At 35.5% G+C, this 15,364-nt stretch overlaps 2 protein-coding genes and 2 long non-coding RNA genes across 9 annotated transcripts in view; 2 read left to right on the top strand and 2 right to left on the bottom strand.

The window, feature by feature from the left end:
• Nucleotides 1–10,055, top strand: part of LOC100748446 (uncharacterized protein DDB_G0284459-like) — a 47,462-nt gene extending 37,407 nt beyond the window's left edge. For 3 of the 4 annotated variants that reach the window (XM_012394798.3, XM_012394797.3, XM_024364484.2), the window contains exons 2-4: nt 5,380–5,778; nt 6,137–6,846; nt 7,649–10,055. In XM_012394798.3, coding sequence (XP_012250221.1) covers nt 5,380–5,778; nt 6,137–6,846; nt 7,649–9,260 — 2,721 coding nt within the window. In that variant the 3' untranslated portion in view covers nt 9,261–10,055. Of the gene's footprint in view, nt 1–472; nt 914–5,379; nt 5,779–6,136; nt 6,847–7,648 lie in introns of those variants that run through there. The other variant, XM_003486080.4, reaches the window with a different exon arrangement.
• Nucleotides 1,120–2,176, bottom strand: LOC112212031. The gene is made up of 2 exons (XR_004460871.1): nt 1,831–2,176; nt 1,120–1,691 (listed from the first exon to the last, which is right to left on the bottom strand). It is a non-coding gene; the product is annotated as an uncharacterized LOC112212031 (long non-coding RNA).
• A 39-nt stretch (nt 10,056–10,094) lies between the features above and the next one.
• LOC100743057 (multivesicular body subunit 12A) lies at nt 10,095–13,464 on the bottom strand. 2 transcript variants are annotated; one of them, XM_012394805.3, is made up of 8 exons: nt 13,174–13,464; nt 11,853–11,991; nt 11,522–11,720; nt 11,291–11,441; nt 11,135–11,218; nt 10,710–11,049; nt 10,580–10,630; nt 10,095–10,504 (listed from the first exon to the last, which is right to left on the bottom strand). In XM_012394805.3, the coding sequence occupies exons 2-8, from the start codon at nt 11,979–11,981 to the stop codon at nt 10,469–10,471; spliced, it is 990 nt and encodes a 329-aa protein (XP_012250228.1). In that variant the 5' UTR covers nt 11,982–11,991; nt 13,174–13,464; the 3' UTR covers nt 10,095–10,468. The 2 variants fall into 2 exon arrangements, with proteins under 2 accessions (XP_012250228.1, XP_003486169.1); XM_003486121.4 differs by lacking the exon at nt 13,174–13,464 and adding an exon at nt 12,603–13,108.
• LOC112212030 lies at nt 13,216–13,922 on the top strand. 2 transcript variants are annotated; one of them, XR_002945814.2, is made up of 2 exons: nt 13,216–13,485; nt 13,653–13,922. It is a non-coding gene; the product is annotated as an uncharacterized LOC112212030 (long non-coding RNA). The 2 variants fall into 2 exon arrangements; XR_004460867.1 differs by having other exon boundaries at nt 13,393–13,485; nt 13,609–13,922.
• Nucleotides 13,923–15,364: the final 1,442 nt, after the last annotated feature.

Below are 15,364 nucleotides of genomic sequence, written 5' to 3'. Positions count from 1 at the left end.
TTTGCTTCGTTTTCAAAATTACAATTCTACGTATTGTAATTTCATATGAATATTTTTGGAAGAACCAACTTTTTATAAATATGAATTTTTATTAATTATCTAGAATTATAACAGCTTACATAAATAAATATACCTTGTTATTAGAAACCAATTAGGAATAATGTACTACTTATTCAATAACTTACTTAAGAACTTTCAAACTTCTAGGATAGAGTAAAATAAAAACATTCAAAATATAACAAACTAAAAATACGTTATAATAATAAATTTTCATTATAGTAATAATAATAAATTCTAGTTTTCTAAAAATTACAAAAATTTATATGATACGCATATGATCGTGAAGAAAATTGTTTTCGAATCCGAGCCTGCTTCAACCCTCTCCCTACCATTCTTTACTCCCTCTTGGACCTAACTGTCCACTCGCCGACTGACCAGTTTGTATCCAAAGTTCGTCTCGCCTACATTCTGTTTCCGTTACGTTATTCGTATTTTCGTTTGATATATCGGCCGTGAATGCTCGATCCAATACAGTTAATTAAAGGAAGAAAATGAAGCAGGAATTTTCTAATGATTCGCAAAAGTAATCGAGGTGCTCTCAGAATTCGAAGTACAATATGTCAGGTACGCGAAAACATTCGGTCATTCGCGCTGCCGTTCGGAAAGCTTCGGTGACCTTCGGCAGATATCGGCTGTTCTCGAGAGCGCTCGTAACCGGCATCCTCGAGGAGACGACAACGCACGACAGATGCCTCGAGGACCAGTGACAGAATGTTATGTCGAAATCAGGTGAAATTCGGCTGATTTGTGTGTGATTGTGCGAAAAAATTTATACGTATATCATGCCGGTCACGTGCTCAGACTTTCTTGATAATATTGGATAAGTGTGCTTGCCTGGAAGACGGAATTTAAGGTAACAATGAGCAGGATATAATAAGAATAACACACGAATATTTTTTTAATGCAAAAACTACTGTACACAGTAGAAGGCTGTTTAAGCATCGCGAGTTTATAATTTCTACCAAGCACTCAATTTTTATACTCGACGTAATCGATGAAAATGCGAAATAAACATGCGCTTAGTTTGGACACAAAAAAAGAAAATTGAATTACGCGCTCTTGTGTATGGTGTAGTAGGGATGCATTTGATCGGCAGTTTCTTACATTGGATTTATAACGGATACATAGCGATTTTGTAAACGAGCAACGGTATGGAAAAAGCTATACGTAAAGTATGTCGTAGACTTATTTCGACACGACCTACTATATCTACCGGACGATGAATCAGTCATTCTTTAAAGACATTTTCATCGAAGGTCTTGTTGCAGTCTTTGTAAAAGCATCCATTATTTACTCCAAACATACCGACTGCATATTGTATAACATTAGAATAACGATTGACCACTACGGCTTACCTAATACAAACTGGAAGACTGCATCGTTTACATTAGCCCAATTTACACAAACAAACGATACAATTTATCGAAACGCCATATTTTTTGTATCTTTAAACGGTATAACGAATCTTATGATAATTATTGCACGGTTTGTAATAAAGTAACGTGATGCAATCAACGAAGGTTGTTTAAATGATGACACAATTCTACGCTCGTAATTGCGAGAACTACTATGTGTACATGCTTGGCTTGCGAAATCGGGAATTCTAATCCATTCACGATATTGAAAGTCACCTGTAAATTAAAAATTAAATGTTTATCAAAAACAAATCATTCTCACGTATATATCGGTGATTTTAAGCGAAATCATTATGTTCTGTTCACGGATCTCGGTAAAAAAACACAAGGGATCGGAAGAAATGTGATTACTTACGTATACTTATTGCGCGTTTCGTGCGATAATTGTGGATCTCTATTCGTCCGTTACACCGTAACACCGGAGAAAGTGTTTCTGAGTTATTAGAGAAGAGAATGTAGCGTTGACGTCACTTAAGAACAAACGTGATCCTCCGTGCATTCCTTTCCGCATTCTTTTTCTAAAATCTCCATGCAGTTATTAAAAAAACGACGAATATACAAATGAAAAAAGAAGTTTGCGGTAAGATCAGACTTGCTAACCTCAGCACTCGCTTCTGGAAATTTGACGGATATTGAATGTGTTAAAACGGGTAACTGTATCGATATGAGGTATAGATATCTCGTTATCCAGCGACCGGAGTTCATCCGTTGACCTCCTATCGTGCACCACGATGGATCGAAAAACCGTTGGTCAAGAACGGAGAAAGTCGTAGCACACTTTTTCGTCACCTCCGTGAGCCACTTTAAAACTCGAATTTGATGCAATCGTGGGCGTCAAATTTTCAAAGACGCGTATACTGTATCGAGTTTTGACATTAAATATCATTACTCGATCTTGATTATTTATTTTGAAGTTAATTTCGTGTCGTTTCGTTGTTTCAAATATAAAACAAAATTAATTCGAGTAAGTCTGATCAACTTATTTTTTAAATTTATTACTATGCGTTCTTCTCTTGTAACATTTTATCAGTAACCAATATCTATTCGAAATTCACTTCGTATTAGTTGTTAAATGTTGATCCATGCAATTGAATCAGACTTTCTGCTTTTTTCTTCATTCATGCTAAACTATACGTTATGATTAGTTACACGAAATCGCTGCGCTCGCTCATTTATAACCATCAGCATTCAGAACACGGACACCTCATCAGATCGCGCTTTCTAAATACATATTATAATATACCTTCTTCCGATCATGGGGGATTCCTCTGACATCATAGGACACGAATGCATCGTGGTTGGGAAAAGTTCGATTTTGAAATACCTGACATGTTGGTGTCACGTGTACCGGAACCGGAATTTGCATACCATCTTAAATAGCTATGTCGTAACTCGGAACATTTAGATGAACTATACGATGCTACGCTTGCGAGTTATGTAATCGTGCAAATAAGTCTGAGACAGTTGGTATCTCAAACAATTAGTTTCTTTATAATTGAATTGATATCGTCATATTTTTCATCCTAATATCCATTTGAATATATAATGTCGGAAAGATCGTCGAAATATACAAAGTGTTCCGTTTAAATCAACCATTGCGAATATTTCTGAAATTGTTGATATATTATGTTTCTGGGGACACATAATTTGACGTAATTTTTCTGGAAATAACAAAGATATTTTAATCTCAACTTTTTAACTTTACGCGTGAAAGATAAGCAAAGACACGAAGCTGGTCTATTCTGTAAATTAACAACTAGAACCAAAACTGTCTCCCATATATTATATATGTATTATACTTTGCCGTTTACTTCTAGCACCCCGTAATCAAACATACGAGTTCTTTAAAGCAATGACTGACTGCTGGCGTAATAACACCGGCAGTTCGTAACACGTCATGAAGATCACAAAAAAACAAGCTATCTGCTGAAAGAGCTTGATTCGTTATGTCGCAACTGATAACTTAAAGTTAGTATGGATTGCGCTGTAAGTCGATCGCTCGAAAAACCGTATGGGGTGCGGGGTTATTTCCCCCGTGATGAGACGAAGAAAATAGCCAAGCTATTGGGTACGTTTTTCGCTACGGCCACTGTATAATTACAGTTCGTGCGAAAATTTGTGGCTTCCTGCGATCTTCTGCCTCCATAAATTTACCGCCCAAACTGTCAGGCATATTACACCATTGACAACAAACCTCTCCCAGTCATAAGGCTATGAGTTCTACTAAAACACAAAACGCCACCATTTCTCCATTCTATTATTACGATTGCCTGTTGTTTTACTCGAGATACGAGGCTTCTTCTACAGACAGCTGTTACTGCATTGAACCGGCAATTATTTTCAAATAAATGCTTCTTTAATTGGTACATAATTGGTATCTTTACTTTGAGACGTTTTCCCTAGAGTCTGTCCTAGAGGATTGAACGATAGGGAGTGAGTTGGGCTACGTTAAGGCGTTATGCGCATTGCGTATAGGTGTTTCTTTCGTTGTATTTAGTGCGAATAGAAGGGTGTTATTATGTGTAAAACTTTTTGTCGAGAAAATATGGTGTCGTTCGAATCTTTCGCTCTGAGCTTGCTGAACCCTTTGGAACATCTTTAACTCAACTGGGATACTTTACCGCTAAAAATTGTTTAAAGACTTGACGGAAATATGAAAGAATCGTTGTTTAAACTAAAAGTTGCGACTAAATGTATTTATATTCATTTATGAAATAATCCATCTCTGTTTCCTATATTCGTTTTGTTTATCAAATCAAAGAGTAAATTGAAATTTATAGAATAGATTCATAGTAAAATTCATTAAATTAATTCATTAACACTGTAAAGTTATGTCCAACAAATCTTCAAAGCGGTTCTTGTAAAAAAATTATACAAAAACATGTTTACGATATTATTTTTTTGATAGAAGATCGTCTCTCTTACCGTAGTTCTATCAGTTATTGGATTTGTATTCTGTGTTCTAACGTTAGTTTCCTAATATAACATAAATACCACAAAGTTTAAAGGCTAAATCGATTTCAGGAATTTCTGAAGCGAGCTAAATGCTACTGATGCAAACTAACTGCTAAAGTTTTTCGAGTTGCATGTACATTGGGATATTTGGTAGAGCGAAGCTAATTTCTACTTTGTGACTCGCCGAGCCCAGCAAAATCTTTTAGTTAAATACAGAACTGAAACCTGTTTGATCAATATTTGATTATTCATATCTGCAACCTTTATGAAATATTTAACAGTAAAAAATACTGTTAAAAATAATTCAACATTGTTACCAACAGAAAATTGTTTAATCAAAAATATTTCTCTTTTATATTAATACTTTCTTGTTCTGCGTATAATAATTTTACTTGCTCTTTTAACTTGTAATATATTTTATTCTTGATTCGACTTTCTTAGGCACCGTTATCCCATTGGAGAAATCGAGACGAAGTAAAATAGATCTTAAGTTAAAGTTCGGACAATGAATCTCCTTTTTATTTCGGCTGGTTCCCCTTCTTTCATTCTTTTTTTTTTTGTCTGCTTGGCTTACCAGCTCCTGCAGGTCAGGCCCTTCCGGTCTTCGTAGTACGGTCCAGCGTTTCTACTAACCTAGACGAATTCCAAGGTTCCTTCTCCGAAGTCAACTTTCAACATTTTTCTACCTGGAATCACAACGAATTCCACCGAATTCCGCTTTTGAATCTGACTTCGAGAATTCTTTATTTCTATTCATGTACACGAACGTATGTTCAAATAATCGAGTTAATTGACGATAATTTATTATTTTTATACGTGTATTATACCTGTATAAAGAATTGAAATTATTAACCGTAATTAAAAAATCGTAATGAAGAAGAAAGATACATTTCATTATGCAATCTTAATAGAAGAAGCCACTGTATCTAACCAGCAAATTATTTTTCAGATGGAAACCGAGGTGCGAACGCTCAAGCAAGAGCTGGTTCGTACTCAGGAGGCCTTGAAGGCAGCCACGAAGAGATGCCGTGATCTGGTGAAAGAGCTGGACAATCGCACTGCGAACCACGAGTCCGAAAGAAGTCTTCGAGATCAGCAATTATCGCGGATACTTCGTGCTCTGTTGGTGCTGGAGGCGCGGCTGAAGCAAGAGCAGAAATCGATCAGACAACTACTTTGCGAAAAGGACAATGTGATCAAGAACCAGCAGCTCGAAATCGCTAGGCTCAGACGTTACACCAAGAATTATATCAAATGCAAACGCGAACAGACCCTTGGTAAATCGTCAATGAAGCTTAACACGGCAACCGATATTAAAAACAACGACTTGCAAACGCCCAATGCCGATGTAAGTTTCGAGATATTGTGATGTAATTAAGGACCTCATAGCAAGAACAGCCCTCAGACTTCTTAGTTTCTTAATAATGCATTCTAGTAGTCTCCCGACGTAATTGACTTTTGCAATTTTTTATCTCGTTTCGTATACTTTATTGGCTTCGTGATGAGTTTCTAATATAAATTTAATAATGAAATAAAGAAACAAACGATTCTTGAGAAAAATCTCTATTCCTTATGTCAAGGAACGTCTTTGTAATCACGTAAATATTCGAAATACGTATGCCTGAGAAAACACATCAAGATCCATCAAAATTCTAAACTGGCGCAGTAAACAACTGTAACGAGATCTCGTTTTTTTCTCATTTCAGGCAGGCTCCAGGCAAAACTGTGGAATTAGTAAAGACATTCAAAACCTAAAGTGCGAGATAATCACAAAACTGAATTCGTCGGAGATACCTGTTGCGCTCGAAGAGTTGGACAGGGGGGTGAAGAAGACGCACAGCTTCGCTGGGAGCGATATTTCGAAAACGAGTCTGACGAGCAGCGAAAACACGGATGTGTCGATTATCACAACCACCACAGAGGGCAGCCCCTCGTTGCTCAGCACCGAGGGTTTCTGCGAGGGCGAAAGTAGCGACGTTTCACCTGGTTCCACGCTGAACAAATCCAATAGATGTTCGCCTACGATGATTACAGATAGCGAGAACGAAATCACAATGATCTACGACGGTGATGATGATGAACAGACGATGATGGTTGAAAACGGTTCTAAATTGCCGAGGAAAAAGCTAGGAATCGGTAGATCGAGGACACAGAAGGCTTTGAACGAAACGGACATGATCGAACCGACGAATATCGCGAGAACGGAAAGTAAAGACGACGGAATGGACTGTAACTTTATGTCAGAAGACGAAGAAAAAGAACAGGAACCAATTTATGTAAACGCTTGCAACGAGACAAACTCGAGAAATTTAGAACACACAGGAAACGTGATCGCGGAAATGCCGAAGATGAACGAGGATTATAGTAATAATAATAATAACAGTAGCAATAACGGGAGTAATAATAATAATAGTGTGTAAGTATTTATTTCCTTAAAAAGGTACATGTATATCAGGCATTTGCCGATCGTGTAAAATATATATAACATTCGTTAACGTAAATTAGTTCGGTAGAGACATACGAGAAACAAAAAATAGTTTAAAATCGAAGCAATATATATGCATAAAAGAAAATTCGCTGTCCGTTGTGTTTGTACGTGTTTGCTAGAAACAAATGTCTATGTAATGCTATTCTATGGATCAATGATGAATGTTTGCAATATCTTTTTGCCAACATTTATGTAATTGCAGTAACAGAAGTAAATACGAAATCCGTATAAGAACAACAGAGTGTATAAGGCTAAAAGCATAGAATCTTCTTCTACACCTAATAACTAGAATTTATATGGTAAGAGTCCAGTAGTTTCTCGATTCCCGCTACCTATGATTCTTCGATCAAGCATGGAATAAAAGTTCAAGTGCTAGCAACTGAATTCACTTGACAAGAATTCAGTCAATTATTCGTCAAATAAAATTTCGCACCAATAAATTGTAGGTGGCAGCCATTTGAGACTTAGGAGTTTGGGAGAGAATATTCGTTGATGGCCTGAGTAGCTTAATTGGAGAAGCACCCCGCCCCATAAGCGAAAAATCCGCGTTCGAATCCCGATCCCAGCATCCATCGGCTGAATATTTTTCTCTCTACAAAATAGAATTCAGATAAATGGAATGTTGCTATAATAAATGATTAGATTATTATAGTTCAATATATTATATATTCACATTGTTATAGAAAAATATTTCACAACGTATTTTTAAATTTATATTTGACTTCTGTAGATGCCTAAAAATGGAAATCGAAGAACAGAACGCAGAAGAGACCAGCGGGAACTGGTACAGCGACCCTGACGAGGATAAAGTTAACGACGACGTCTTTAGGCACAGCACATATCGACCGAATAGCAAACATAATTCCGTTTTGGAGTGTGTTAATCAGATCCTTTTACGAGACATGGAGGAGGAAGAGAGTATTCTTTCCATACCTAGGAGGTTTAAACATCGAGGAAGAATCGTCCGATTTCAACCAGCTAAATTATCGGATATCGAGTCCGTGGGATCCGAAATGGAGAGGAAGAACTCTGAAGAAGGAATTACAGAAAAAGAATTAGCTAGCAACGAATTGCCCGATGTTTCTGTAAACAGTTTCGAACCCACTGCTACGGAAGACGAGTTTGGCATGAGTCTTACTGAAAGTGCTTCAACCTCAAATGTTGCAACCACGATCACGAATCATGAGTCGAGTCTTGAGGAAGAATCGGAAGAATCAAAGGCTATTCCAATTGTCATTATAGAACCAAAGGTCGAAGTGGAGGAGACGAGGCACACGAGTTTCCCCTCTTCACAGGTGATACAAAAGACGAAAACGTCTGTAAATGCGTCGAATCCACCTTTAAAATTAGAGCGTATCGAGGAAAAGACTTGTCTGCAGATGTCTACGAAAGGATTGACCATAGCGAAAAATTTGGATTATGAAGATATCGAGTCACTTCCGGAGATTATACCACCACCTCCTAAAACACCTCCTGCGTTGCCTCCCAAACCGCAGTTCAAGAATAACACGTTAATCTTAAAAAAGATTCCTAGCCCCTCGTTTCTCATCGATGAGACGCGGAAGAAGCAACAGTTACTTGAACCTAGTTCGTCTGAACATAGCAAGAAAATATTCGGTTTTATATCTTCTCCTTTAAAATCTGCGGGAATTAACGTATCATCTGCGAGAAGTTTAAACTTCGACGATGCGATTAATAAAGTTACAGGGAACAATGACGAGGGGAACTTCTGGAAAAACAGGTTTAATAATGTCCGATCTTCATTCCAAACGCGTCAGAGCGTCAGTCATGAAACTAGTGGGGAACAAACCCGGAAAATTCCCAGAGTCACTAACATTGTTCGCCATTTTGAAGAATTCAAAATTGGCGGTGAATCGGAGGATCAAACAAAAGAACGCACAAAAACCAAGGAGAAACATGTCCATTCAGAATTTGATCAGGAATTTGATATCAGACAAAATTTTGAAGAGTTCAATTTGGATGAATGTGATTTGTCAGATGATCCCGACAGACCAGAGGGCGATGGATCGGAGAGGCTCGGTAATCTTGGGGCGACGGTTGGTCAGAACGAGAAAACTGCCGCAACCAAAGACAATAATAATGTTCCTCTTGCTGCGAGCAATTCGAGCAGCGGCTACGATCACTTCTTAGAAGCTACAGGTCTTAGCAACAAATCCATATTAACACCATCGAGGTTGCTGAGCAACCACAAGAGTATGTTAAAACCAAAAGACGTCAAGTATAAGAATAAGATCAAAGCGACAGCAGTTATGGAAAAACATGGTGTTTCCACGACGAACAATACTACCCATATTAGACATTGGACTGGCCCATTTGTCTGACGACTGGTTCAAGTTTTTCCAAAAAATCTGTTTCGACAAGAAGCATCTGCCGAAGGAACTTAAATTAATAAGCAACCGAAAAATAGTAACCATAATATGAATTAGTGATCATCAAAACCGTGCTAGGAACATGATTCTTTAAGTGCAAAATGTAATTCTGTAAATTATTAATGTTCTCTTTCCTCTTTTTAATACCTTTATCAGATTTTTTGTTACTAAAGAAATTGTGGAACGTAGAAGTTAATTTATTTATAGCACCTTCAATTTAAAGAATACTTGAATATGTTGTATATTTTAATAAAATGTTGCTTACCTATTTATAGCATTACTAATCAAGTCACAATTAATTAATTTTTAGTACATCATTGGGAATAGCTTATAAACGTAAATACTTACATATGTTAATAAGCTTTTTTCACTATGAAGTGCCACAAGTAAGTTCATTTACTACGAAAATCAACGTTTTTGTTATTTTCTAGTTAAAGTTGTACATCAAAAATTGAAAATATTAAATTATAGTGGTCTCAAATTAAGCTATAATTACGTTCGTCATCCGGTATTTTGTGAAATTCTAAATACCAAACTCTAATCAGTATCTCAACCAACTGTTAGTTAAACCTTGTAGCATTTGAGAATCTGTATGTACGTAATTACGAATTAACTATTCATCAACTAAATGATATAAAAGCAAAATATACATATTCTATAAAAGTATTAAAGGCATTCATTCGAGGATAAAAGTAAAGATGTACTTATTTTTTGTTGGAAATAAAATTAAAGATGACTTTATTGAAAGATTCCTGCGTTTGATTAAGAAATAGGAATACACCAGTATAATATTAAGTATTTTGTGGCGATTTATAAACAACTAGAACATATCATACAATTATATATAATATACATATATAACTTCTACTATCTATAAAAATACAACGCAACTCTATAAAAATACGGTGCTAACTGTTACTGGTATCAAAATCTAAATAGGGTATGGAAGAGAAAAGTACTTTAGAAAATGGACAATATTTAAATTCGAACACTTCATTGATAAATGTTTTGAAAGTAATTCCATTTTCGTAGGTTAGTATGAATCACTCGTTCAGGCACTCTATTACACTTGGCTAGTGCTATATTATCAATACAAATGTATAGACATAGCTGAAAAATTGCGTGAAGAATCACGCAATTAATTTGGCACAGTGGTTTCTTCAAGTTTCTCTCTCTGCACAAAAATCGTAAAAGAACTGCAAAATTAAATAAAAAATAAGAATATTAAAAACATTGGTACATTACATGCTTTGAATAAATATTAATTATACCTCTTTATCCAAGTCTTTCTGAGTCCAAATTTTAATCACAGGAAGTTTATTCTAAACAACATGAAATAATTGTTGAAAATATATGAAATTATATACAAAAAAATATAGACTTTTTGTACAAATTACTTACAGTAGAAGAATCAGAATGAACACTAAGACGTGGATTAAGAACAAATGGGACTCCATCCAAATCGGAAGATCCTGGAAGTGTACCATAAATTGATGTAGATCCAACAACTGTTGATGTAGGGGGTTGCGGAGCAGGTCTCGTAGGTCTAATTCTTGCACTAGGACTCAAAATTTCATAATCTCTATCGTTAGATTCCTCTGTATCCTTTCCTCCACTTCCACTAATTTTTGGATAAACCCCATTTGCTGGTTTTGGCGAAAACTTTGGTTTTGGTGGCCTCTCAGGCGGTATTTTATGGGGTGTCCCATTTGATGGATTTGGGGAAGCACTTTGTAGTAAGCTATAAATAAGACGTTATATAGAATAAGTGGTAAGCATTAAGGCAAATACATCTTAATTGCTTATAGGATAAAGACGATTCTTACTCTATATTAACATATGACTGTGAATTTGAATTCCCATTTACAATATCCACAGTTTTGTAGCAAACACAAACTCCGTTAATAACACTGAAAAGAATAGGAATAAGAATAATTTGATTTTTATGAAACTTTCATAAATATAAAATTCTATAGATATACCCAGCAGCAATAAATCCGTTTGGTGCCATTTTAGATGTATAAACTTTATGTATAACTCTACTACATATGATAATATCAGTAACTGCTTTCGAACATAGTTCCTTATTTCTAATTTTATAGCACACCTGTTTCTTTCTCCATGCCTTCTGCACTAAAATTCATTATTGCAATGTACTAAATGAAAATAAATTCTTGATAAATGATACATTGATTAGTCTTACGTATGCTCACTTGAATCTACAGTACAAGAAATTATGCTATATCCTTCTGGAGGAGTATCTCGTTCATTAATGACTACGATATCTTCGACCACACACTGCGGTAACCCTTCAGTCTTTGAAAAACATATGTATCTGCCTTTCTTTTTAATAAAAAGTCCACTTTCTCTCCATAGATCAGCATCAGTATCTTGGTCATATGTTCGTGATACCTAAAGGTAAAATAACGTTTAAAAATAGTACACATTTATAGAAAATTAAAAAATAGTAATATAAAAATAGTTATAAACACCAGGTTAAATACCCTAACTTATTTATACAAACTATCTTGTGAGGTTACTTACCACTGTAAAATTTGGTGGACACTTATCTATATCTTCAACAATATTTATGGCTGTGATGGGCCTATCATCAGGTAATACAGACGATAACTGGTGAACTAACATTTTGTTGCAATTAATCTTTTTAGACATTATTGCAACCCTGTTAAAAGTATATTTGTATAACTATTCATGTTTTCTTTTCCTTATAACATATATTATCTCACATATAAAAAATGTTAAATGTAATTTGTTATAAATTAATAAGTATAATCAACTGCTTCATAGATAATCACACTAATTGCAAAAAGTCAATTTGATAAATTGTAACATAACTTCAAACATATTTTAAATATCACAATTAATACAAGACATTGAGTAGTTAATATGTTTTGACAAGTGTGACAAGAACAGCTTTTATTGACATAAAGCACATTTCTCTACCAAAGTTCATTATATGTTGATTCATTAAAAGCGCCAGGAATTGAGGAATGTAACTGTGTGGACGTCCCGTACTTTATCTTGATGACCTATTTTCGATCGATAAAAAAATTTACGGTACACTGAAAATTGCTTGAAATAAGGAAATTACAAGCAACAAAAATTTAACAATGACATCTTTGAAACACGATAAAAACGAATTACTACAAAGGTCGCATTACTTATACATATACTTCACTTAATATAATTAATCTTTAAAGTATTCACGGCAGAGAAACACGCTTAACCATTAGTAATCATCCACGAAATTTGCACACTTCTCAATTTGCTTACCTTCGGAAAAAAATTGAAAATTTCGCGCGACACAAATTTAAAAACTTTGCATATTCATTAATTTATCTGCTGTTGTACTTTTAATCAGCCGGTCACTTAATTCCAACAGAATAACACGGCAATTTTCGATCGAATAACGATCGACTGGTTTTTCCTTTGACACGCAATCCTATTCTTCGGAAGATTCATTCGTAATAAAGTGAAGGTACTTCAATGCATATTAATAAACAAAAAGGATAGAAAGAACAATTGAAGGAATGAGCAGGACGGAGAAACTAATAGAGAGGAAAGTATCTATTGAGAGAAAGATAAATGTATACATATACAATCAATTGTTCCGTCACAGCTAATATTTTAACACTCACGTACTTTCAAATGATATGTGATAAAAACCTGATAAGATAACTAACGAAACTCATAAACACTGTTACTTATAAGAATGGCTTTCCTCCTTTGTCTCTTCGTTGAACGTTTTAACTAAATTGATATCAATGACATCACTTTTGCCACCACCACAACCTTAATGACCACCATCTTAACTGACTAGGGTAGTTGTGTTCAATAAGCTAACCTCTGTTTCCGTTCCTTACACGTCGTGAAACTTTACGGCGCTTTTCCTCGTCCTTCCTACACGATTCGCTCTTGCCGGATATTCGCTTGGTTTTATACGTATCACTCAGTTTTTAAGTGAATTAATCCCATTCCCAAGCAATAAGAAAATGGATGAGAATCATACGCCACCCCTTTATCAACATGCTTATTGTTTGATCTGTTTAAATAAATTGTTTAATACAATTTAAAAGTACGACAATGTGATACTTTGACCAACAGTGGCCATGGCCATGACACTCAGCTTTGATACTGAAGCTAAAGAAACCGCAAGGTGTTTTGTTTATCCTTTCAATGCTTTTATTCAAAATTTAATACAATTTAAAGTTAATGTTTTAATTATATATATATATTTCGGGCTTAAAGAGATTATTAATAAGTGGAATTAATATTATAGATTTTCAAATCTGATGCTAATTTTCAAGTGCATGAAAATTGCAGATGGCGCGGATGTTTGCATCTAAATATTAGAAGTACATTGGTATATATATACATATAAAGAGCAATATTATGTATTCACTTACCTTATCATTGCCGTCGCTTACTATGGTGTTTATTGATCAAATGGCGTATGATCAGTTTGATCTTCTAAGGAAATTTCGTGACATGGAACAAGGGTACAATAAGTGGACATTTACTCTGGCAAAATATAACTCTTTTACGAATAACTCCATGTTTCAACTATTAAAAAGGTATTTATTAACAATACTTACGTTTTCATTAATTTTCTTCATTAAGAATTACTTCTTAGTCGTAAAGTTACATAGTTTGTATAATGTAAATAAGAATAAGTTTGCAAATCAGTCGTGAAGCAATTAATTTGCAAAAAAGCATAGAACTGGTGTTAACACTAAACCTACCAGTGCCGGTCAAATTGACCGCTCTCGAACTTCTATTCAAATTTAACCATATTTAAACATTATCGTATCGCTTCATAATTTCTGACTTTTTCTAAGACATGCATCCAATATATTTTTCGGTATTTACTTTTAGTTTGCTCTTTTATTTTCTAAAAAAAATTTATATTCTGCCTTGCCCACCGCGAGAGGTCAATTTGATGAGCCGACAAAATATTTTAGTTATTCTTAAAATAAATGCAATCAGTACAAAGAAAAGGCTATCTCAAGATCAGATGATAAATAAAATCAGTAATAACAAATAATAATAACTGTTACGCCCGTAACCTTGTCAGAAACCATAATTCATATATATATATTTGTCGAAGGTGAAAGGACACCGGAGCCTTCCCTTTGGAACTTCGGGAAAATCCGTAAAATTGTAAAATTGTAATTAAAGTTTACAGTTGTAATTAAACAATTTGCCGTCATTCTGCCCAATTGCACTTGTTTGCGATTTGTGATAAACTTGGGCTAAAGGCGACCATCAGTCGCCAAACGTAGCCGCGGTCAACGGAACGGGCGCTTCGTCTAACAAAGGTGTGGAGTGGTAGTATGACCCTCATTAAAGGAAATACCCATAGAGGTACCTGACAGTAAAACATTCCAACGGTTCCTTCGGACAATGAATACCAAATGTTGAGGCACTTACACAATACAAGTTCAGTTAGCCTGAGGGCCCGCTATAAAACCTGGGTTTTTCCTGGAATTAAGATTTTTCAAACGGATAGGCAGTATTTGTCCCAAATTGACCAATTGACAGCGACATCAATTTCCCTTACTTTCGGAACGAGAGCTATACTTGACGAATCCGGTGATCTCGTGTCCTTAGACACACCCCATCATAGTTTTCCTCGGTGGCATCATCGGGACGAAAATTCATTCTTTCTTGCGATCTCCTCCACGAAGAGAGTAGCGCCTTACGATCTGTGAGTATTGTGTGAGCAAGTATATCTATCCTCCCGTTGACCGTGGATTCGTTATCGAACCTAAGACCAACGTCACTAGTATCGCCAGTGCCCAACCATCGCAGTTGATTGCCGAATCGGTAGTATCCATACTCGTAAAACCAGGCCGTACCTTCGTTATAACACAGCGATGGCCAATTCCAATGCAGATCTAGCAAACGCCCACAACCCTATTCCTGACGCTTCTCCGACATATACATAAGGTAGATGATGAGACTGTTTATGAGACCAGCTATTGTTTAGAATAGATATGGATATTAATAGGGATATGTTATTTCAAAATGTTGCT

The sequence above is a fragment of the Bombus impatiens genome, unplaced genomic scaffold (genome assembly GCF_000188095.3).
Source record: "Bombus impatiens unplaced genomic scaffold, BIMP_2.2 scf_0099, whole genome shotgun sequence".
Lineage (NCBI taxonomy): Eukaryota > Metazoa > Arthropoda > Insecta > Hymenoptera > Apidae > Bombus > Bombus impatiens.
The sequence above is the reverse complement of the archived record's forward strand: the minus strand, read 5'-3'. Positions and strand labels throughout refer to the sequence as shown.

Bases quoted from the DNA above. Each gene is read 5' to 3' on its own strand.
- LOC100743057 (XM_012394805.3), bottom strand. From the start codon at position 11,981: ATGTCTAAAAAGATTAATTGCAACAAAATGTTAGTTCACCAGTTATCG. The intron at 11,442-11,521 runs GTGAGCATACGT...AATGAATTTTAG, and splicing joins TTCTTGTACTGTAGATTCAA to TGCAGAAGGCATGGAGAAAG. The intron at 11,050-11,134 runs GTAAGAATCGTC...TCTTATTTATAG, and splicing joins CAGTCATATGTTAATATAGA to CTTACTACAAAGTGCTTCCC.